This window comes from Pyxicephalus adspersus, chromosome 10, assembly GCF_032062135.1.
Source record: "Pyxicephalus adspersus chromosome 10, UCB_Pads_2.0, whole genome shotgun sequence".
In the NCBI taxonomy this organism is placed as follows: Eukaryota; Metazoa; Chordata; class Amphibia; order Anura; family Pyxicephalidae; genus Pyxicephalus; species Pyxicephalus adspersus.
The window spans coordinates 30,386,801-30,409,170 of record NC_092867.1 but is presented as its reverse complement, the minus strand read 5'-3'; the positions used below and the strand labels follow the sequence as shown (position 1 = coordinate 30,409,170).

General features: G+C 38.5%; 1 protein-coding gene across 1 annotated transcript in view; it reads right to left on the bottom strand.

The window, feature by feature from the left end:
• The window catches only part of NOC3L (NOC3 like DNA replication regulator), a 32,923-nt gene extending 12,421 nt beyond the window's left edge, over positions 1-20,502 (bottom strand). The window contains exons 1-15 of the mRNA XM_072424416.1: positions 20,426-20,502; positions 16,878-17,085; positions 16,331-16,454; positions 15,448-15,605; positions 15,284-15,346; positions 14,186-14,316; positions 13,602-13,763; positions 11,257-11,350; positions 10,552-10,727; positions 7,973-8,101; positions 6,735-6,866; positions 6,349-6,429; positions 5,534-5,634; positions 3,767-3,839; positions 1,714-1,777 (exon numbers count right to left, since the gene is read on the bottom strand). Coding sequence (XP_072280517.1) covers positions 1,714-1,777; positions 3,767-3,839; positions 5,534-5,634; positions 6,349-6,429; positions 6,735-6,866; positions 7,973-8,101; positions 10,552-10,727; positions 11,257-11,350; positions 13,602-13,763; positions 14,186-14,316; positions 15,284-15,346; positions 15,448-15,605; positions 16,331-16,454; positions 16,878-17,085; positions 20,426-20,434 — 1,705 coding nt within the window. The 5' untranslated portion in view covers positions 20,435-20,502. The remainder of the gene's footprint in view (positions 1-1,713; positions 1,778-3,766; positions 3,840-5,533; positions 5,635-6,348; positions 6,430-6,734; positions 6,867-7,972; positions 8,102-10,551; positions 10,728-11,256; positions 11,351-13,601; positions 13,764-14,185; positions 14,317-15,283; positions 15,347-15,447; positions 15,606-16,330; positions 16,455-16,877; positions 17,086-20,425) is intronic.
• Positions 20,503-22,370: the final 1,868 nt, after the last annotated feature.

The window sequence follows — 22,370 nt, the reverse complement described above, 5'->3', positions numbered from 1 at the left end:
TCACGATCCTTTCCAACGAGAAAAGACTGCACGATGCATGACGGTCGTCGGACGATGGACGACGACCGACTGTACACACGGCAGATTTTCGCCCGATAATTGGCCGATACCGATTATCGGGCGAGAATAATTTGCCGTGTGTACGCAGCTTTAGTCTGAAGAAACTTCCAAGGGAGATGAAACTGGACCTTGACTTGGGTTTAGGTGCAAATAGAAGATCTGGTACAGAGTTTAAGAGACAGCAGAATTTTCAGAAAGTCTCCCAAGATAAGAAAAACCAAAAAGAATCTGCTGTCTTCTGTGTGGAAAAGCATAGAGAGCAAATTGAAGTAAAATACCCAAACTCATTGTGTTGCAAGGACCTGGTTAGAATACCTAAATCCTAAAGTCCCCAAAGGTTTGATGGAGAGCTGCTAGACTGCAGTGAAAGACAAAGAAAATAGATGTGGGAACAACGAAGGAAGTATAGAGAATAAAGTGAGGGTAAACCTCTATCTCTGGATACTCACTCACTACCCATATCTTGAGGTCTGAGAAGCAGACTGAGTACCTGTAAAGATTACAAACCCCCTTCCACTTTGTAGGGGATGCACAATAATGCTGAAGAAGTTTAGGCTGAAGGTTTGTCAGAGTTTTGCAGATTCCAGATAGCCAAAGACCCAGGGTTGGAGGTGTAGCCTTGCCCATTCTGGGAGTACAACAATAGAAGGACAGAGAGCACTTCTGGGGCTTCTAATAAGTTGGGATCCTTGATAACTTCATCAGGTCCCTCAAAGAATAGGCAAGTCAATCAATATTTATATACATTTGGCAATTAAACGCATATGAATTTAATATCAGACTGATGCAAGAGACAGCTAAGAGACTTTCAGCAAATTATCACACTTCAAACAGTGCAGCAACAATTTACATCATGGTATCAATAGGAAAGTGAATCACTGCTGCAGTAGAGAAATCTCTGACCCTTCTGGTTTGGCAAAGTAAAATCACAGCCAGTGTAAAAGTGAAAGGCAGGATCGGCCACCTTAAACGGAGATTCAATGACAAGTAAGCAGCTTGAGCCATATACTCAGGAGCACGGTCTACCACAATAGTAATTTATTGTGAAACAATATACAATATTGGTACAGATATATCAATGACATACCAGGGTGGATAAGATCCCCAGAGAGAAAAACCTTAAAAGGTGAAATTAGTGACCATTGGGGCAGTTAGGAAACTAACACTGGAAAAGCTGGTAAATTCTTCAAGTTTAGAGTTGTAAACAGGAGAAGAAACATGTAGTAACCGTTTTCTCACTTCTGCTCAACATTGGGACTAAAGAAAGTTACATGTGAGCTATGAACTGACTTAGGGAACTCACACAGGACTATAGATTTCCTCGCAGAGCCTAAATGATTTGGGGCTGTCACAAGGAAGTTTACTATAATTTCCACTCACAGCTGAATGGAGAATGTGGGGTCTTACACTTAGGCAAGCATGTGCTACTGTGTGACAGGTGACTTCGGCCTGCATTGCTAAATGGTGGAGGAGGGGTCCTTAAAGTATGCACCAGATATTTCTTTGCATGTCCCACAAATAGACTGGTAAAGCTACAACTGGCCTTTCCTACCAAACATATATTTTGAATTAACAGCACCTTATCACGTCCAAATTGCATACACATTAATATTTAATGTTGGATGTGATTTTTTTTTACGCTACTACTCATACCTTGACCAGAAAGGATGTTGAATGCTGTCTGAACACAGTGTAGGCTCTCTCTGTAGCTCAGATCCTGAAGGAAAAGCAGAAAATCCATTATAACAGATTGTAAAACTGTTCAGAGGGCACACTGATCTCATCACTGCAAAGATTTCACGATGTAAACTGGGTTGAAATTTATTGCTGGCAGGCTTGTAAAAACTTCACTTCCACTGTAATTGTTCTCTTGTTTCTGACAAGTTTATAGCATTTGCCAAAGTCCACCCTGACCCATCAAAAAATCCTTACTGACCTGACCTCCTTATATACTAAATTAAATCTTACCGTATGTAGCTTAGCTGCACTAACAGACCTTAAAGCATGACCACAGGTGCTGATGACAGCCTTAGAATCCTGACACAATAGTGTGCTTTGGCAGCAGTACGTTCTGGGTTTTTCTGGTGCTCTGCTTTAAAAATGCCCTGCATGGGAGGTTTGAGCTAGAAGATTGGATGCATATCAGGTCCCTTTGAAACTAAACAACACTTTTTTTTTGTATTCTTACTTTTCTTCTTCTACCACTAAATTCAGAGGAAACTATTCCAAATGACACAAAATAGAGCTGTTAATGGTGTATGTTCTCTATAGGGAAATCTTCCTTTACTTCCAAATCTACTTTCCATATGTCATCAGGAATGAATGCAAACCTTCCCAATTTGTAGATAAAGAAGACTTGAAGATAAAAAAAGTTTAGTACAACTCCACCTAAAAGTTTTACGGAAACACAATTGGTCTGCTTACAGAGAAGCATTGAGAACACATCATTTGTGCATTGTAAGTTTAGAAGGCGGCAGGCCTCTATATCTATTCAGATAGCTAGTGCCTGTCAATATGGCTCTCTGCTCTCACCATCTACAAATTATTCTGGTTGATAGATTGTACAATTTGCTTGCATTATGGCTGAAATATAAATTTTCACCTGAAGTCATTTTCAGCAGTTTTTACAGTGTACTAACCATTCACATAAAGCTTACCTATAAACTCCACAGAAGAGAGATTATCATTATTTAATTAAACACACCAAATCCATGTGCAAATAACTAATTTACACTTAAAATGAGCATAACAACATAGTGCTAATAACATTTAGTAAAGGCTGCCATGGCCTGTCTCTAATCATTCCCTTGGGTAATTCATTATGAGAGCAGCTTGTATCTCATGCTAGGACTAGATATTAATTATTCATAAATATAAAATGCCTCCCTCACCCACGAACATAACTACTAATACATAAATGTATATCTCAGCCATTAACCACTAGGGAAATTTAATTATAACAGAAAAGTTGTATATTAACACTGGGAGAAATGGCTCCGTATAAAGGGATTACAGTTATTTTAAGCACTTGAGTGGAAGTACAAGTCAGTTCTTGTCTAGCCCAATGTACAGGGAGAAAAAAAAACTTTTAAAAGTTTCCTTAAAGTGTACCTAAAAAAAAATTTTTATACTAGGCTACAGTGAAACCCGTTGCTGGTTGAATGAGCAGAGGTTGTGCTCCCTCACCAGTGTCAGAGTGATGTCTTTGGAAAGGAATGAGTATTTATCTGCAATCCTATGGCTGGCAAGTTGTTGACAGCAACAGGATCCTAAGTGTGACATTTGTCTAAGGCTACATTGACACTTCTGCAGATGTGGTGCATTAAACAAACTCCTACATACTGCGTCTTTGGTTACCTTCATACAGGGAAACGTATGTATAAGGCGTCCACATTCTACCCTAAATAAATCTCATAATATGAGTTCACAGACGTGTTGTTGGATACATATGAAATGGGAAATTCTAATATGTGACAGCTACTATGAAAAATAAAGTGAGGGGGAATCTTTAACTGGGGCTGCTTGTTTCGAAAACCAAGAGGTTTATGTTTGAAAGGTTGCTTCTTGCTTTCTGTCCACAACAGAAGTGACAAAAAAGGGGTACAAATTCAGAAAAGTACAACATCCCAAGGAAGCAAATGTAAGTTACTGTATGAAGAAATCAAACCCTTGAGAATTTCCCTTTACCCAAAAATGAAATACTTACACCAGAATCAACAAGTTTATGGAGAACAACCAGAAGGTCATCAAAAAATTCTATATTTATCAAATGTGCAAACCTGTAAGAAAAGAAAATTAAATACCATTAAAAAAAGACCTAAATGTAGACAAGAAATGCTTCTTTGACAATCCAAGAAAAATAAATCACATCTTATAGAGAATTCATAGCAGAATGATTTGTAAAACCACATGCAAACAAATATTAGCAACACCTCAAGACAGGAATTACAAACTTGTCAATGTGCGTTAATAATGCATGCACAGAAAATATGCAAAGTGTGAATCCAGCCTAAGAGGGGATAACAAACAATAAACATTGGCGAATGTATTTATGATAGATTCAGTAGACAGCAATTAAAAATGTGGGCTTAACGTGAAAACACAATGTAAAGAGCGGTAAGATACATTAGTGTCTGTGTAAGTGATGTCCCTGGGGTCACATTTAGATCCACAGGTGTCACTGTGGCATATATGTGACATGCCAAAAAAAAACAAGCAGTTAAAAACATATTTTTCATTTTAGATGTCCATGATGAAAATTTTTTTACCCCATAAGACATCAAATTGTGTTGAATACTCTATCTGCAAGTGATGTTTCAGTTACAAGAGGCTGAATTAACCCCTTCTTATAACTAAGGGAAGAAGACAGGCCTGACAAATTGCTGACTTCACTTCCACCCGGCTCTGGGTGTTTTGAATTCTTTTACTTAATTCGATTACTGAAAAAAGGAAGAAAAAAAACAATAGGGAGAGCAGGACCCTCCCAAAAAGGCAGAGGCACACTTGCATGCCTGATCACACAGACTAAACCATCAGAAAAAAAAGTATTTCTTTTGAAAAGGGTGGGGAATGTTTAGGTTTCCTCCAGAGGTTGCTAGGGGTTCTTTGAGCAATGAGCAATGTCTTAGTTCAGTTGAACTGATACCAATGATCATTTGGGCCATCTGTAAGGGAGACATTCTTCCCATGGGCCAGTGATAAAGAAGGCATTACAACTTGTGTTAGAACTAGTGCTTAAAACATAAAGTAAGGGCAATTTCCAAAATGTAGGAATGAGGGGAGATAATCTTTTTTGGAGCACTAGTCTAAGAGGAGAATTCTCCTCACTTTTGGAAACTCATTCTATTTTCCTGTTGAGTTTCTGGGACAGGAAATGTTGAAAAAACATTCAAATGGTACTCAGGCTGCACAAAAATTACCTGAAAGAAAATTTAACGTTTCCATATTCTCCATAAAAGCTGCAGCTCCATCTCTTGGTAATGTGTGCCGCTTAAAGGCAGGAAACAGCATGAAACTGAAGGAGCTCTTTTTACATATAAGATTGATAGAGCAGCTCTGCTTTCACAGGTCTCTCTAATTAGCAAGGGTCTGCATGAGTGACAGCGGGGCTACTGGTCTTAGCTAAAGATCTCTTTGTAATCAGGCCAATATACAGATATCTTGCAAAACTGCATTTCTATATACTGGGTGCTACTTTCTACAAAGCGATAAAACTTTAAATGAGACACTCTTTACAACCAAGCTAATCTTCTACAGCACTCCTGTACTCATTTACACAACATGTTATCACTAAACATTTATTATGCAATTTAAATCCCAGGCAAGAAATATCAAGGTTTAAAGAAAAGCACATTTTGCCCTCAGCTGTTTTTAGTATGCAAATTAGGGAACTGTAACACTCACTGAGACATTAATGAAGCATCACACTATTACACTTGTCCCTGAACGCACCCCAAAAGATAAATACACTCACTTTGCCAGGCCTTCCAAGACAGCAGGAAGGAGAACAGATTTTTGTGCTCTCTTCAATATTCTGAAGTAGGTTAAGAAAACAATGTTCAATGTTTCCGTATGCTGTGGGAAAAGGGAGAAAAAAAATACAGACAATTATTTTAGGGAACCACAACCTTGCACTTAACTCTTCCATAACCACATAAGTCTGCAGACACATGTGCGTTGTCTCAAACACATGTAAAACCCTAGTAAATGCTGAAATACTGTTGTCAGTTAAAAGCAGTATGCTTCTGTTTCTGAATTTAACATCTTGATTCTGAATTTAACATCATATTGTATAGGGTGAGAAAATAAAATGGCTGTGTACATGCCCTAAATCAGGTCACACATCAAGAGTTCTGCTCAGACAGATGAACTACATGACCAGCAGCCATATAGTAGATGTTCCCACCAAAATGTTCCATGTGTAGATGATTTAATTTTGGTATTAGACTGCTAGGATGATGGATAGAAGTCTACAGGTCGGTTGAAACGTGGGTACACAAAAAAGCATTTGCACACTGACCTAATAAAGTAATTATGGTAAGAAATGTGATAACCTATAGTAACCAATCAGTATTTACTTGATTGAAATCAAACCAGTACAAGATACATTGTAATTGGTTGCTAAGATTAATGCACTTCAGTACCAGCACTACTTTACTGTGAGCATTTCCAAACCGGTACAATGGAAAAGCTAGATGTCCAAACCACACCATTGTGTGGGCTGCTTGAAATGTTCCACTTATGACTGTATTGGAAATAGAAGACAACTATAATTTTCTTAGGTCTTACCAGTTTTATTTTCTTTTCTTTGCTTTCTGAGGCTTCAGCTTCTAGAAGTTCTCGTTCTAGTTTTTCTTCAGCTTTCCTCCACTGCAGAAAGATGAGCAAGTTATTATATGCAAACATACAATTTCACTGGTTCAAACGGGGTTTTTATTCTTATTTTGTTTTCTTCTAATAATAATTAGGCTAACAGGGGTAATGTTGCAGACAGACAAAACAACTGGTGTCTAGGGACAAAATTAGTTCCCGTGGCCCGGCCGCCTGTTGGCCAGCCATGGTCCACAGGGAACTTTAGGAGTGAAAAGAGAAATCTAAATAGTTGATATGGACAGACATTTTTTGTGTATGACAAATTTTTAAAACTTAGCAAAATAAGCCCTTAGTTTTCTTACTTTTCTTTGCATTCTAGACAGATTCTTCCTCTTGTCTTTATAGGTCATAAATTTCTGCTTGGGTGCTATGTCCTCTGCATCCTTTTTCATTTCTACCTCTTTAATTCTTAGATGAAGCAACATGTTCAGCACCTAGAAGAAACAAAAATTACGTAAGACGGTATGGATTTAAATAGTGCTTCAGATACACAGCAGTGTGCAGTACCTATATATTATAGAATTTTATTATACAATTTGTGGTTACATTTTTAAAGCCTATATAAAAATCTCCTCCTATAGCAGTTTTACAGTATGTATATTGTGCGCTCTATTCTGTCTGCAAAACCAGGACAGTGGGCTGGTGTAAATTAAAGCAGGTCATGAATGCTTGTGTTGGCCTTGTTACTATTGCTTTGGAAAAGCCAGCAAGCTTGTAAAGAGTTTGCTTAAAAGTGATTCAATCGAGACATATTTTAAACAACATAGCTGTAATCACAAAAAACATGAACAACTGCAAGGTGCTTCTTCCGTAAACCAACAGAGAATTTTACTTTGTGGGTTTGCAGACACTTTAAAGGGGCAAGTGATCTCTGTGTAAGTTTTGCCCGTTCTAGCATGACTAAACCCTGCAGAAGTTACTTCAATGCAATGTGGCTTTCCCACATTTTTACATTTATGCAAAATTGCAATCTGATTTCTTTGGAAGATTAGGTTTAAACTAAGCCCACTTGCTAGTTAGTAATGCTGAATGCTGGGGTTTATGTGGCGTACTTCCTCTCTCGTGCAACTTCTTGCTTGTAATTAATTTACTGAGCTGCAAGCTGTATGCTGAAACACAAACAATGGCTTGTCACATGGACGGCGCTTCCAGCACACTATGAGTAACATGTTATGGATTCACACAAGCCCCTGTGTAATAACAAGCTCGGTTCCAGCATACTTTTCTGGCACATAGTCTCAACAACACACATAACTGTAAAGTAGCAACATGGTCTTTCCTAGCCACTGAAATCCCAACAATTACAAAATCTGCACAGTTTACTTTTCCCTAACAGCTACAACAAAACTGAAAATCAATAAATGTGTTTGAATCAGACATTTAATACAACATCCAAAGATTTCTGGATTCAGCAAGAAAACAAAGATGTATCATAGATAATCATGATATGTGCTGAAATTCTTGTAAAAGTCATACTGCAATGTCAAACTATAAGCCATTCTGTGATGATGGCCAATTTACAAGAACATCTTCAAGTTACCTCTGGACGGACGTCATAATTCTTGCTCTTCACCATTCCTGAAATCACCTTCACTGCAGCCAAAGAAGCCTGGCCAACTTTATCTTGTCTGAAAAGCTTTTTCACTGCCTCAATACACATATCGGCAATCTGTGGAAAGAAAGGACACACAACTATAGAGATTTGGAATCATTTATTTTAATAGAAAATAACAACATAATTCTGTGTTATTAGCAAAGAAGGAATTATTTAGCATTTAAACCAATACTTTTTTTTTTTACGCCAGCTGAGCATCTTACAGTAAAAGTCCAAAGTTGTCATATTGTCATTGGCCATTCTGATATGTAAAATCATAGACAGAATACAGGGACAGTGACCTTGATGAGATTTCATAGTTGGAAGAAATGTTTCCAACACTGGATGAGAATGGACAGTCTAAATGGTAATTACAAAATGGCTTGATAATATTGCACTTATAACACGTGCTTCTTTATGTGCTCATGGGCACAGGAAAGAAAAATCAAGAGCAGCTTCCATCATGTAAATACACTATAAACACAGTTGCTATAAATCTCTTTTTCAAGAACAAACTGTGGCAAAGCACATAAAATACATAATAATCTAGCCACATATACACTTTGACATTCAAGAGAATAGATACATATGAATAGGCCCCCCATAAATGTTAATTATATTATTATTATTATTATTATTAAATAGGATTTTATAGCGCCAACATAATACACAGCGCTGTACATTAAATAGTGGGTGGAAATGACAGATGAATACAGACAGTGACACAAGAGGATAGGACCCTGCCCCGAAGAGCTTACAATCTAGGAGGTGGAGGAGTTAACACGCCATAGGAGGGTTACACTTTTTCTGGTAATTATCCATAAGCCACCAATGTGAATGCAAACATAACTACTCCCTGATCACTGTACCTCCTTTATACATGTCTATTTCTCCCTCAGTTCTGTAATCTGTATTGTTCATTACCCTTTTATTTTAAAGTTCCAGCCTCCTGTCTCTAAGTTAATGATCAATGAAAAACAAATTATTTATTGGTTATCCTGGCTCTAGCTCAATAAGACGGTGCCTTTCAAGCCACATTCTTGTAAATGCACAAATACCTAAATATGATCCCTTGTGCTACCAGATATAGCTCAGAAGAGACATCTGGCACACACAAGCACCATGACAGAAAACACTATGGGTCTTATTTAATCCAAGGCTAGAGAGCATATACTTTCATCAGTAAAGCTGGGTGATCCAGCAAACCTGGGATATATTTCTAAAAAGTCAGCTTCACTGATGAAAGTGTATCTTTCCCAGCCTTGGAGACCTTGAATAAATCAGGCCCCAAGATAGAAAGAACAGGTTGTGCCTTTGGTAATGAATAATACTTGCCTTGTAGATGTATTAACAATTATCCTTTAGTAGGACATGCTCTAATCTAAGGAAAAACAAAATACCATACATTGCTAAAATTCATTATCTGCAGTGGGCTATTTTTAATAGGATTTGTAAAAGGTAAAAAGTTTTTTTGTTGTACTCCACCCTAGACAGTGCCTTTAACCCTCAATTTCTGCAAAGCGATAGTCTTATGAGGAGACACTATCTGCCTTAAAACCCACATTCCTGAGCTGTGTCATACATATGTTTCTTCTCAAGAGATAATCCTCTCTGGCATCTCCTGAACCAACACAATGACAACGCTCTACTGCCCTCTACTTGTAGACATAATTACGCTTTCAGAAAGTGATTACATATCGACAAATATTATTTATCATATTATATATTATTTGCACCACGACTATGGTTGACAGCATGTATGTTATACATTATAAGGAATGTATTTCAGCTTACACATCCTTTTACAAATAACAGATGCACAGTTTATTATATTTGCTATTAGTGGAGCAAAATATATCAGGAATATGAAATTTCACTGCCTAACAGGAAAAGATTAGCTGAGTTGTTTTTGCTTATCACACTTTGTAAATTGTTTTTTGCCTTTTCTAAAGGAAGCCTGCACTGAGGATATATAGGATGCCCCTATTATCTTACTCTTCTGAAAATTCCAGTGGACTGGTTGTTTTTCTGATTCATTGGTTTCAATCACTTTTGAGACACCGTCACTTTTCCCATGCAAGGCCCAACTTGACAGTATTGCCACATATTGCCAACCCCTACTGACCTTACAAACATTTCTTCTGCTACTCCACAACCACATTTAGGTGTAACAGACAAATCCTAGGGCCAAGCCCTTTTACCTGGGACACCAACATCAGGCATTTGAGTGCACAGGAAGAAGGATCGGGGTAGCAAATAAGGGGAATGTAGAGGGTGAGTGTGACCCTTTATAAGTTTCTTGTCAATTTTCCTGGCACAGGTGTCTTCTTAAGAACCTGTTCTTCATGCCCATATGACATAGGTCCTAAATAAGCGAAAACATAGCCAATCTTTTTTTTTCAGATGGTTCTCCACTGAACTTAGTCTAGCATTCACATCTTGTTGCAAGATAGAAGTGCAGTAGAACAGTAAAAGTCTATTACAAAAAAACACAATAAGTGAAGTATGGCAAAGGAACAACTAACCTTTTTACATTTGTCATCAATGTGTGGTACTATAAGAACCACAATGTTGTTGTGAAAATTGAAATGGGAAAGGGACACCATGAGCTCACACAAACACATCACCGCCACCTCTGCCAGCCCTTTATACGCCTTTAATGACACCACCTCGCTCCTCTTGGTTTTCATTTGTTTCCAATCTGTGTGCATTATTCATAGAGAGAAGGAAGGATAAGTCAAGAGATTGATGAATTAAATATTACAACACAAAACAGCAGATAAATATAAATGTGAGATCTATTTTTTAAAACTGTTGGAATTTTTAACAGTAGAGAATCTATTCTTTTGCTTTTGAACAAAACAATCTCAAATATTCTTACAAATGCAGTGCACATACAGCAGAACTATACTGTACAAATAATAAATGTGAGCAGGCAGGTTGTTTATTGCAGAAGGGACAGGCAATGTCCCTTCTACAACTTTTACATTGAAATCAACTTATCTGCTAGTCCTCCATACGATATATAGGAATACTCAATATTGCCTGTCCCTTCTGCAATAAATAACCAGCCTGTCTGCCCACAAATTTTTCCTAAACAAAATTATGAGCACACAATATTTTTTAGAACATTAAACTAGAAATATACATTTTTGTTCTATTTTAACATACATTGACCATGGCTACATAATGTTACATAGTTTGTAGAGCACACACACTACCTGCCTTACCTTTTATTGTTTGCTCCAGATTTTCCAGGTAAAATTTGTACTGACTTACTAAACCTTCTTCAAATTCTCTGAGTTTTTGAGTATCCTTCTTGACCTGTTTTGAAAATCAAAACATGATTATCTACCTATTCAGAGAATCTCAAGGTGACACAAGTGAACACATAAGGGTTAAGTAGACGCTTTTTTTATTAGAATAATTGTCTGTTAATGGCAGGAAATAAATCATTTTGAACACAATTGGAGAGTTTGACCACTCTTCTAAACTTTTTTTTTCCCATGGAGGCAGTGGGGAGATGATCTCTAGGTGCTTGGTGATTTTAGGTGGCTACATTTTAAAGTGTATGTGTGCAAACACAAATTCAGTGCAGCTCTCCAATATATGAACATGAAACCTTGTTTAATCTTTAGACACCACTACTTGTAAAGACATAATGAGAGTTATGGAGACAAGGAAAGTTTTCACAGCCCCCTCAAGGCAGCTAGGAGCTCTTAGGATTGCTGGCAGGTTAATTGAATTTTTTTTACAGTACTGGTAAGGTTTTTAATTGACTAATATGAGTGCGTGTATAGGAGCGCTTTGTGTCTGGCTCCCCTCCCCTTTAACAGATGTTGCGCAGAAGGTAAAAGTTTAAAGGATTCAAGATGACAAGCATTTGGAACCGCTAAAGTTTTTCATAATGCTTGTGGAAGGAAGAAATTATTTAAATAATCCAAGCATAAAAGTACAGAATAGTTCTACTTTAATGCATTGCTGATTATAATACAAAAAGCACTACAAAACCCAAAGTATTATATCCAAACATGTGATTACAGCAATCAAACGATTATCTGAAATTTCTGTCGCTGGGTTTGAAGAGAAAAAAAAAAAAAAGCAATTCATCACATAGATATTTAAAAGCTGAAACTATGTCTTTCCTATAAAAGGCAGAATTTTAATAGAATACATGAAACAGCCCTGAAAACAAACCTAAACAAGTGATAATACTAATTACTGCCAAATACAAGAGTAAAAAAAAACTGAGGATTTGTTTAATTCCGATATGCGAATAAATGAAGAAATATCACAGCTGAGCTTAGTCAGAATAAATATATTGTACTTCCACAAACAGATGTATAAAACAACAAATTCATTCTCATCAATCCTATTTCTCTAAAACAAATAGCAGATGTAAAAAACAGGGTCTGGACCAGAACCTAAATGACTATGAAGTGTGTCCAATAAATGTTAAACGTAACTGAAATGCAGTAGAAAGAGTCATTTAAGAAAAGATTTATGGTTGCCACGCACCATCTAATCCCACGATAAAAGATGATATGAAACATTCCACTGCACACACATCTCACAGGGATTACACAGCCCCAGGACTGACTCCAGACTAGTTTCTCATGGACTTAACTACATATCATAGGCAGCAAAGTCCAATCAAAACATTTTATGACTATGGCTTCATACACTAGAGATTTATCAAGAGAGCAAACAAGCAACGTAATGTACAATAATCTATAACAAATACAAGTCATCTTTAATAGCTGTTATGTCTCTAAACTGATTAAAAGTAATCAGATGAAAAAGGTGTTTGTGTGGATTTCCCTGAAACATAAAAGTAGGTTAGCTGGATTCTGCCAAAAGGTGGCCCAAATCTATAGCAGGTACGATGGACTGTGAGCTGCATTTGTTGACAATATATACGTAGCAATGATAACAACAATGGATTACTGCATAAAACTGCCATCACTTCAGGAATAATGAGATTACCCATTTCAAGAGATTAACAGAAAACCTTTAACTTTGCTTTCTCATCAGCAGCAAGGCTGGCCACATATAGTCCGCATACAGTCTAAACATTTGGATCATGAATGTAAATACTTAATAATTATGTAATGAAAGGGTATGTGGTCAAAAACAGGAAATCCAGATGAGGAGTACAGTTCTTTTCAGTATACGGATATATATCCATATGCATTTTATCTATACTGATATACATCAGTATAGATATAATGCATTGGTCCACATCTGATGACTTGTTGGCCACATGAAGCATGTTGTTCCTTCTGATGTTACTTTCAAAAGATGCTCAGTTTTGCAATATCCATTTTTTAACCCTTCAAGCACTAATAGAATTGACATTGTAGTATTATATTGCGAGTTGTTTTAATAAAGATATGAGACTGCCAGGAATATGCGCTATCATTTATGTGGCTAAGCTGAGATGACCTCAGGTAAAAAGATAAACTTGCAAAAACAAAATAATCTTTGAGTGAGGTAAGTAGATATTTCCCATAAGTACATTTTACTAACCAGGGCCGCTGTAACTGTAACAAAAAAATTCTTAGACATGTCTTACCCGAGCAGACTTTTCCTCCTCTGTCAGTGGACGAATTTTATAAGAAGGAGCAATATCTTTGAATATTTCCATCAGGGAGATTAATACCAGCTTCTTGACAGTCACTGCTACAGTGGAATCCTGTTCCATTAGCATAGTACGTAGTTCTTTTAGCTTTTTGATCTGTTCAAAGGCAAAATAAAAGTAAATAAAAATAAAATTTCAGAATTTAGCACTTGCAATCCCCCAATTTGTTTATTCACAATATATTATCACAGTAGTAGTAGTAAGCATTTTGTAGTTTTCTACTAATGTGCCGCTATGATGTTTGGAACACTTATCATACACAGACACACTCTGTATTATTAATAAAATAATGAAACAATTCAGTTCAGATTAATCAGTATTGCTGGCACAACGCAGCTGCTGGATTCAGCATGACAAAGCAAGGAACATTGAATAACAAGACAGCTTTAAGCCGTATTTGAGCAGGAAGTTACAATGATAAATGATTGCCAATTGCTGCCCAGACAAACTAGGGAACATATTCTGGGGAGAATAATAATAATGCATCTTTTCTGGATGTGAAAATACAAACCACACACACTGTTCTCTGGATCTGCAAGTATCGCTGAGGCCAAGGCAGCAATTTGAATCTTCTTCTCTTCCAGTGTTTCTTTCCTGTGATGTACCAGCTCTTCTGTAGTCATCAAATGCAGGGGCTCTTCTGGCACATCTAGAAAAACAGATACAACTAAATGCCATGTTTCTCTTATCTACAAGAACATACAGATTTTACCAATAAAATTATCCAGATATGAAACTGTAGGTAAAGCCAGCAACTTTTTTTCTAGTCTTGGGAAGAGGGGTAAAGAATTGGAGCTAATGTCAGGTTTTTTAACTGGGCTCTCTGTTATGGCATTTCCCCTCACTTCTTATCCTATTGACATTTTACCAAACGCCAGATGAGGGAAAATGCTTTTCCTTAGTAGAGATTAAGAAAAGGTTGGAACCCATGTAAGGTTATGCCTCACTTACTGTCCGGTAAAACTATTTTTAGTAGGACAAGATGTGAAGGGAAATCTGTATACCAACCCCCCACCCTGAAACACTGATAGCAGTAAGAAAAAACAGTCAATGGTATCTTCAATGGTTTTAATCCTGTTGTATGCTATGCAAAAGCTCTTTCAGAGTTCTTTAGCACTACACAATTTTTTTCTCATGGTCTAAAAATTGTAATTGCTTACTATGTCGTTACTATGATGGAATTATGGAAGTTACATATACCCACCCTTTGGTATTAGTATTGCATTTAAAGTTTTTTAAGTGATTGATAAAATATAAACTACACCCCATAGGCTAGACAGTCCTTTTATCTGATAACATTTCCACATATACCGTATTGTTGTAAACTATTTAAATCCAGTCTGTAGTATAATCACATATCTGACAAATAATACAAATTAGTATACTAAACTAAATATATGCCAAGCGTCCTATTATCCTCAGCTCCATACTACCTATAATCAGTTTCAATGGCTTCCACAAAATATGCTCTAGGTGCACTTTGTTTAAATCTATAAACTAAATACTCCTGTGTAACTAATTCCTGCAGCATTATAATTAAATTGTAAAGTGGTAGAGAACAGAAAGTGACTGCACAAATTAAAGTTATAGGGACCCTGAACTGGTTTACAACTCACCTCCATTTTCTTGGACCTCCATTAGCTGTTCCTGGTCATCTTCTTCCTCTTCCAGGTGGACAACTGCATAAGATCATAGGTTGTGTTATATGAACAGTACACATAGCACTACACACATACCACATGAACAGGACAGAAGAATGTCAAAAGGGACAACCAATTACCTGGCTTCTCTATACTCTGAGGAATAATGCCACTTTTGTCTTTAATGGGCAGGAGGTGAATGAGCTCTTTTTCAGGTTCAGTCTTCATACGTCTGGGCATTTTCTCATACTTCTCAATTATGCTATCCTGTTTTCTTTTTGTGGCATGAACTGGTTGACTAAAGAAGAATCAGGAAATAAAGTTAGCTTTGCACACACTATCATATATACCTGGTAGTTTGAGATTTCAATTATATTACATATTCTACCACATAGAGAATATCCAGCCTTTTTCTCCCCAGCCAGTCCCTGGCTCACCTCTTTAATTCATAGGATTTAAAATTATTAAATAGTGGAAGCTAAGCATTGTATGTGAGCATTGCCACAATGTTTTGTTTTCAAATCGCTATGTAGAACACCCTGTTGACCAAGCTATGACTAACCTGCACTGCAACATTGTAAAGCCTTATATAGGTAAACTAGCACTCTCTATAAAAATATACTTAAAATAATAATACCCAACACCAGCCAAAACTTTTTTCTTTTTGGAAAGACTTGCGAAATTAATTACTAGTATGTTTAATTCTGCTGTCCATAAAGCCACTGTGGAGAATTCCCCAACAGGAACACAATTCATCCCACATCTTACCCCTTCATATAACAAGAGGAAGTGCAGCCTAGTGAGCTGCAGAGGTCACGCTGTAAAAAATTGACAACTATTGCAAGATCAATGTAAAAAAAAAAAAACTGTGCATCAAAATCAATTGTGTCAATTTAAGTGCATCATATATGGTATTTGTCTGCAATTTTACATATTAATCACATTACAAAATTTAACTTACAGTGAAAGAAGCTTGTTTAAAAAAAAAATAAATATGTTAGATCTAAACTGTACTGAAGATACCTGGAGGAAAGGTCTCTGGTCAGGAATGAAGCTTTCTGAGCCATTTCTCGCATAAGCTGCAGGTCATCTTCATCTATCATGTCCAGGGGTAATGACTCTTCGTCCAGCTCATTTTCTTCAATAGCTACAAGAAGGTGATAATGCAAATAATGACAGCAATGTTTTATAAAGCAGTGCTAAAATTCTTGACTGCTTTGAATCAACTGCATTATAAAGGTTTAAGTGGATTCATCCCCTCACCCTTCACATCAATAAGTATGAAACATACTAATATTAACCTAAACACTTTGTTAATATGAAAAAAACTTCACCACTCTCTTTTCATTTATACAAAATCTTTTGTTTTCCAGCCTATGCTGCCTGAATCACAATGTTTATGACTACTGATTATAACTAAATAGTCTTTTGATTTATTCAGATTTTGGAAAAAGGAAAGAAAGTGCTGCCCTGTGTATAAAAAAAAATTAAAGTTTCCCTTAATATAAACTATGAAGAGTAGCCTGTGTTCTGCTACTCAATTAAAGCTACATTTCCCTTTGGTTGGTACCTGGCTGCTTCTTCTTCACGTTATCCAGGGGTACCGGTCTTTTGGAGCTGACATCTCGCACAGCCTCCCGTAGCTTCTTCTGTTCTTTCCTGCGTTTCTTTGCGGTGCTCTCCTGTTTAAACTGTTTGTTCTTTAACTTATTTTCAAGTTTGACCTTGCTGGTCTTTAGCAGCTTGCGAAAGCTGGGTGCTTGTTTTCGATGTCTCCTCTGAAAAAAAAAATTAGCAGATAAGCTTATGCAGCTAGACACTTTCACAGAAATGCATTTGTGTTTATCGCTTTGTCCTGTTTTGCTCTACTCTCCTTTCTGAGCAAGGTATACTCACCACTCCAGGCTGCCCTAACACCTTTCACTCCCCTGAAACAATCCACCTAAAACATAGCAAATCTTCCTTCAAGATCAAAGGGTTTTGCACCAAAGTTGCACATTGTGCATTGACTTTTTAAAGCAGAACTATATCCTTGGTGGGTTGTGAGCTTCTGCCATAATTTGCTAGGATTATGGCACATACTTACCTGTGGGCTGGCACCCTGCAGTGATGATAGGTCTAGGACTTCTAGGAAGATGCCATCTTCATGGAGGACTGCCGTGAAAACAACGATCCTGTTCTGTCATTGCATGATGAAACCTATGCACATGCAAGATCAAAAATAATGCTGGGCAGACCAAAGTTGGGCTTTAAACTTCACTAATTTCTGAGTGGTATGCGGTTATCCAGACTTATCAGCTATTACCTAACTACCTCAGAATCTGACTGATTAGCATCCCTAAAGCCACTGGAGCTACACACAACACTAGATGACGGTCACCAGACACGAACCATTCTGCTGTACAGCAGTCCCCTGAAATTGTTCATCAAACTGTCCTGGTAGATTGATGAATGAGACAACCACTACACCTTCCTATAAAGGCCAGTGCTGATCACTCATCACCCCCCCCCCCTCCCCCTCCACAGAACAGCTCTGTGTGTACTGAACTCATTCCATCTCTCGTCACTAGAAATGATCACAAAAGATTGTTGCCAACAACGCTCTTGATGGCAAAAACTGGCCAGACACATTTGTAAAGCAGTGAATCTACATTCATTGCAGGTGAATCTTCCAGGTGCATGTGTTTTAAATTACAGTAATTCATCACCAGTATTTGCTCAGGGAAAGTCACATTCACTGCATTACAAATATGCCCAGAATTTTGCTGCTGTTGACAACAGGAAAATGTCAACAGCACAAAGTTATACAGAGCAGAAAGACGCATCAATCAGCCATTATTCATCACAAATGGGTGCAAAGGCTGCAGGGAAATCCTACATATCAGGATAGTGTCATTGGGATAGGCTTATGAATTGGTGTATATTGGTCTGGTCCATGGCACACCTGATGCAAGAGTGTTCCTATGCTGGAAAAAGCTTCCAATATTCCTGCCTCAGGTTCCAATTCTTCAATCCAAAAGCCAACAGCAGAAGGTTATACGGAGTCATTCTTCACTTATAGAGAGAACGGCCAATGACAGAAGATTGTAGTCTGTCGAAGGATAATGATTGATAGGTGGGAAGGGGCATACAAGATACCTAATTCTTTAGTAAATGAGAGCAGCCTCCAGGATCATTGTGCCTAAATCACAGATCAGGTATTCAGTGTACTTTTCTACATTTGTACAATGAAGGGATGACCGGGCGCCAGTGTTTTGTTTTGGTTTTATTATTATAGAAATATTTTCTTATGTTTGTCATGGCTGGAGATGTCTTTAAGAAGCAATGGAGCATCACTTCCAGTTTATCACTGCTGGGTGTTTCAGTTCCAGCAGTCCTTGCATCGGTTCCAGCAGTCCTTACTATTTGTTTTATGTATTTTTATGTTGTCACTGTCACTGGTGTTGTTTGCCACTGACAATGGAGAGTGCTGCCTTCTTATTGGCCGGCCCTGAAGTCTGGGAAGTGCTCTGGCCTTATGGTTGAGCGTTCTCCATCTCTCTATGCTCCCAGCCTAGTATCTGGGGGGAAGGCTTAGGCAAACCCCAAGAGAACAGAACCGCTCTGATTTCACACAAGCTAGTAGGCCCACTTGGCTTCAACCGGGTGGTCTTAGTACCCAGCCCATCAGGAGCATAACGCCCGAGAGGTCTGGGAAATCTGGGAGGCTCTTCCTCTTTAGAGGAGGAATCACAATGGCACCCCAGTGCACATTTTTGTGGTGTGTTTTCGCACATTTAACTCAGGAACAAACTTTGTCTCTTTCTACATATACAGAGTAATAAGAACGGGGGAGGAAAGAGAGGGTCACCAACACTGGTATTTTTTTTTTAAGTACATTTTGTTTTTGTTTTTTGGCTGGAGTTGTCTTTTAATGTCCAATCTGTCAGTCACAAGAAATAGACACAGGTGGCAATCATATGACTAACCAATAAAGTATGCAATGAAAGGTACATTGGGCAACAGATTGCACCTCGAATGGAAAATGAATAGCTTGAACCCCACTTGTCATGCAGACAACTTGCACCATGCATGTTGTAGGAACAGTCTGCACCCCATGTTATATAAAAGTCAGCACCCTACATGTTTTAGGATTAGATAGCACCCTGGAAGCCAGCACCATGAGTGCTATAGTAAGTTATTATTATTGATAAATAGGATTGATACAGCACCAACATATACCTCAGAGCTGTACATTAAATAGGGGTGACAAATGACAGACAGATACAGTGACACAGAAGGAGAGGACCGTGCCCTGAAGAGCTTACAATAGTTTGCACCCTGTGATATATATAAAAGCCAGCACCATACCTATTTCAGGCATAGATTGCATCCACATGTTACAGTAGAACCCCGGTTATCCGGAACTCAGATAACCGGCACCTGACTGCTCTTGATTTCTCCTGCAGCCCTAGCGGAGCTGTGACATGTATTCTGCATCCAAGAACACAAACCTCAACTCCGCTAGGGCTGCGGGAGCAATCAGGAGAGTGGAGAAAAGCTTCCTGATTGGCTGAGAAAAGGGAAACCCTGAGGACACTTGAGCCGTCCTCGGGGTTTTCCTTTTCTCAGCCATTCAGCACTAGAGGTAAATGAGCTCAGATCAAGTCTAATGCTGAATGGCTGAGAAAAGGAAAAATAAATTAATGTCAGTTAACGGGAAGCTACAGTTATCCGGAATCAGCCATTCCCTGTATATGCCGGATAACCGAGGTTCTACTGTATATGGACAGCTTGCACCCCACTGGTTATACTGACAGCCTGAACTCCATTTGTTTTACATGTATTATCATAGTAATCTTTCCCTGTGCAGCCATTTCCTGCATGCTGGGTGTCATCCCCCGGCTTTCCAGAATAATTCACAGTACAGGGGAGTCTTGTTCCTGCTCAGTGCCTCTGGGTGGTCAGAGTGTCATTCCCATTATGCAGAATAGGACGTCAGCAGCAACATGTTTCTCCTATGAATGTCTCCAGGCTGTACGCTGACCAGACACTCTGCGCTCCATTTATTTTCATTAGCTGACTGGGTGCTGTGCGGCACATAGCGCTGGGGTACGGTGACCCCAAACATAAACTTACCGGCTTCATGGTGTGTCCCCGGTACAGCTACGCTCTGTTCCACACGTGTGACTACAGGAATTGACTCTGACATAGAGAGCGCAACGCAGGCAAGAACAGCCCGGCAAAATCCTGCGCCGCAGATTTCTAAGAGCGCCACCTACCGGCTGCAGAGATGAATAGCACTTTAAGCCTCCAGTTCTATTGCTTGTGTGCTGGGCGCAGCACACAAGCAATAGAACTGGAGGCTTAAAGTGCTAACGTGCGAGAATGTGGCGCTGGAAAGTCTTTAAAAGCTAGCAGATGTCATTAAAGTGTACCTAAACGCAGAAATTTCACTTTTTCATGAAAGGGTAGAGAACCCTTTTATGTTAAGTAAAAATTATATGGTTTTTTTTTTAAGTGCAACACTCTTTAAAAAAAAAAAAAAGGGTGCAGCACCTCACCCTAATTCTCGATGGCCTAGGTGATCGAGAATGAATGGGAGAGCAAAGGCTCTTTAATGCGCAGAAGGAGCCCTTTCATCAAAAGGGGGAAATAAAGCCAATCTCACACATGCGCAGTGAAATCAGCACTTTTTTTCCCCACGTCACCTGATCTCGTGCCTAGGTCGGATGACATAGTAAGAAGAACCCGAAAGAAGAGGAAGATATGGCAGCGCAAAACTGAAGCATTGTGAGAGAGCAGAAATAAAAAAAAAAGTCTGTAACCATGGTAGCTGCACATGTATACACTCACTGGCCACTTTATTAGGTACATCCTGCTAGTACAGGGTTGGGCCCCCTTTTAATTTTATGAATATTATTACCAGGATTTATATAGCACCAACATATTACACAGAGCTGTACATTAAATAGGGGTGGCAAATGACATACAGATACAAACAGTGACACAGGAGGAGGAGAGGACCCTCCCCCGAAGAGCTTACAATCTTTTGCCTTCAGAACTGCTGTAATTCTGTGGCATAGATTTACCAAGATGCTGGAGACATTCTTTGGGTGTTTTGTGTCCACATCGACATGATAGAATTACACAATAGCTGCAGATTTGTTGGTTTCATATTCATGATGCAAATCTCCCATTCCACCACTTCCCAAAGGATCAAAATTGCTCGGGATCAGGCACGCGCAGGAGGAGCAGCCCGCCGCCTCCTCGGATGTGGCATAGGTACCCCAGGAGACTTCATGGTTCTGATTAAGTTTTTACCACCGTGGCAATAACAACATAAGGGTAGGGGTCCCCCCTTCAAATCTTAAAAAAAAAAAAAAAAAAAAAAAAAATTGTTCTATATAAAAGTGAGCCACCCTTTTATATAAAGTAAAAAATGTGATGATTGGTCCACTTAAAAAAAACTTGTAGCGTGCAATTTTCACTTTACAACCCTTTTATGTAGAATCAGAATTCTGTGTTTGTTTTTTCTTTAAGTGCAACACCCCTTAAGTTTTCATAAGTGCAGCAATGCCCCCTAATTCTCGATCGCCTAGGCGGTCGAGAATGAATGGGAGCGCAAAGCTTCCTGGTATACCTATGTCAGGCATCCCGGGAGGCTCTTGGGCGCTTCTTCTGCACATAAAGAAAAATTTGTTGATCTCACGTGAGATCGGCAATTTTTTTTTTCATTCTTCGTTATTCGATCTCATGCCTGGGTTGGGTGACGTAGGAAGAAGAACAGGAAGGAGAGCAGAAGATGGCGGCTCCAAGACGAACGCAGGGACGATGCGGAACCTGATGCAGGACATCAGAGGGATCGGACTGCCCTGTGGGATTAAAGGTAGGTGTATTTTTTTTTTTTTGTGGTTTTGGGTTTAGTTCCTCTTTAAATAGCTTTATTAAACAACCTTTCTCTTCATCAACAGATATTAAAGAAGGTTGGTAAGGATCCTACATCTGTAGGTGTATTTAGGTCTGGTCTGTGTCACCTCTCCTTCCCTAGGAGAAGCTTCTGATACTCCTGCCTCAGGTTCCA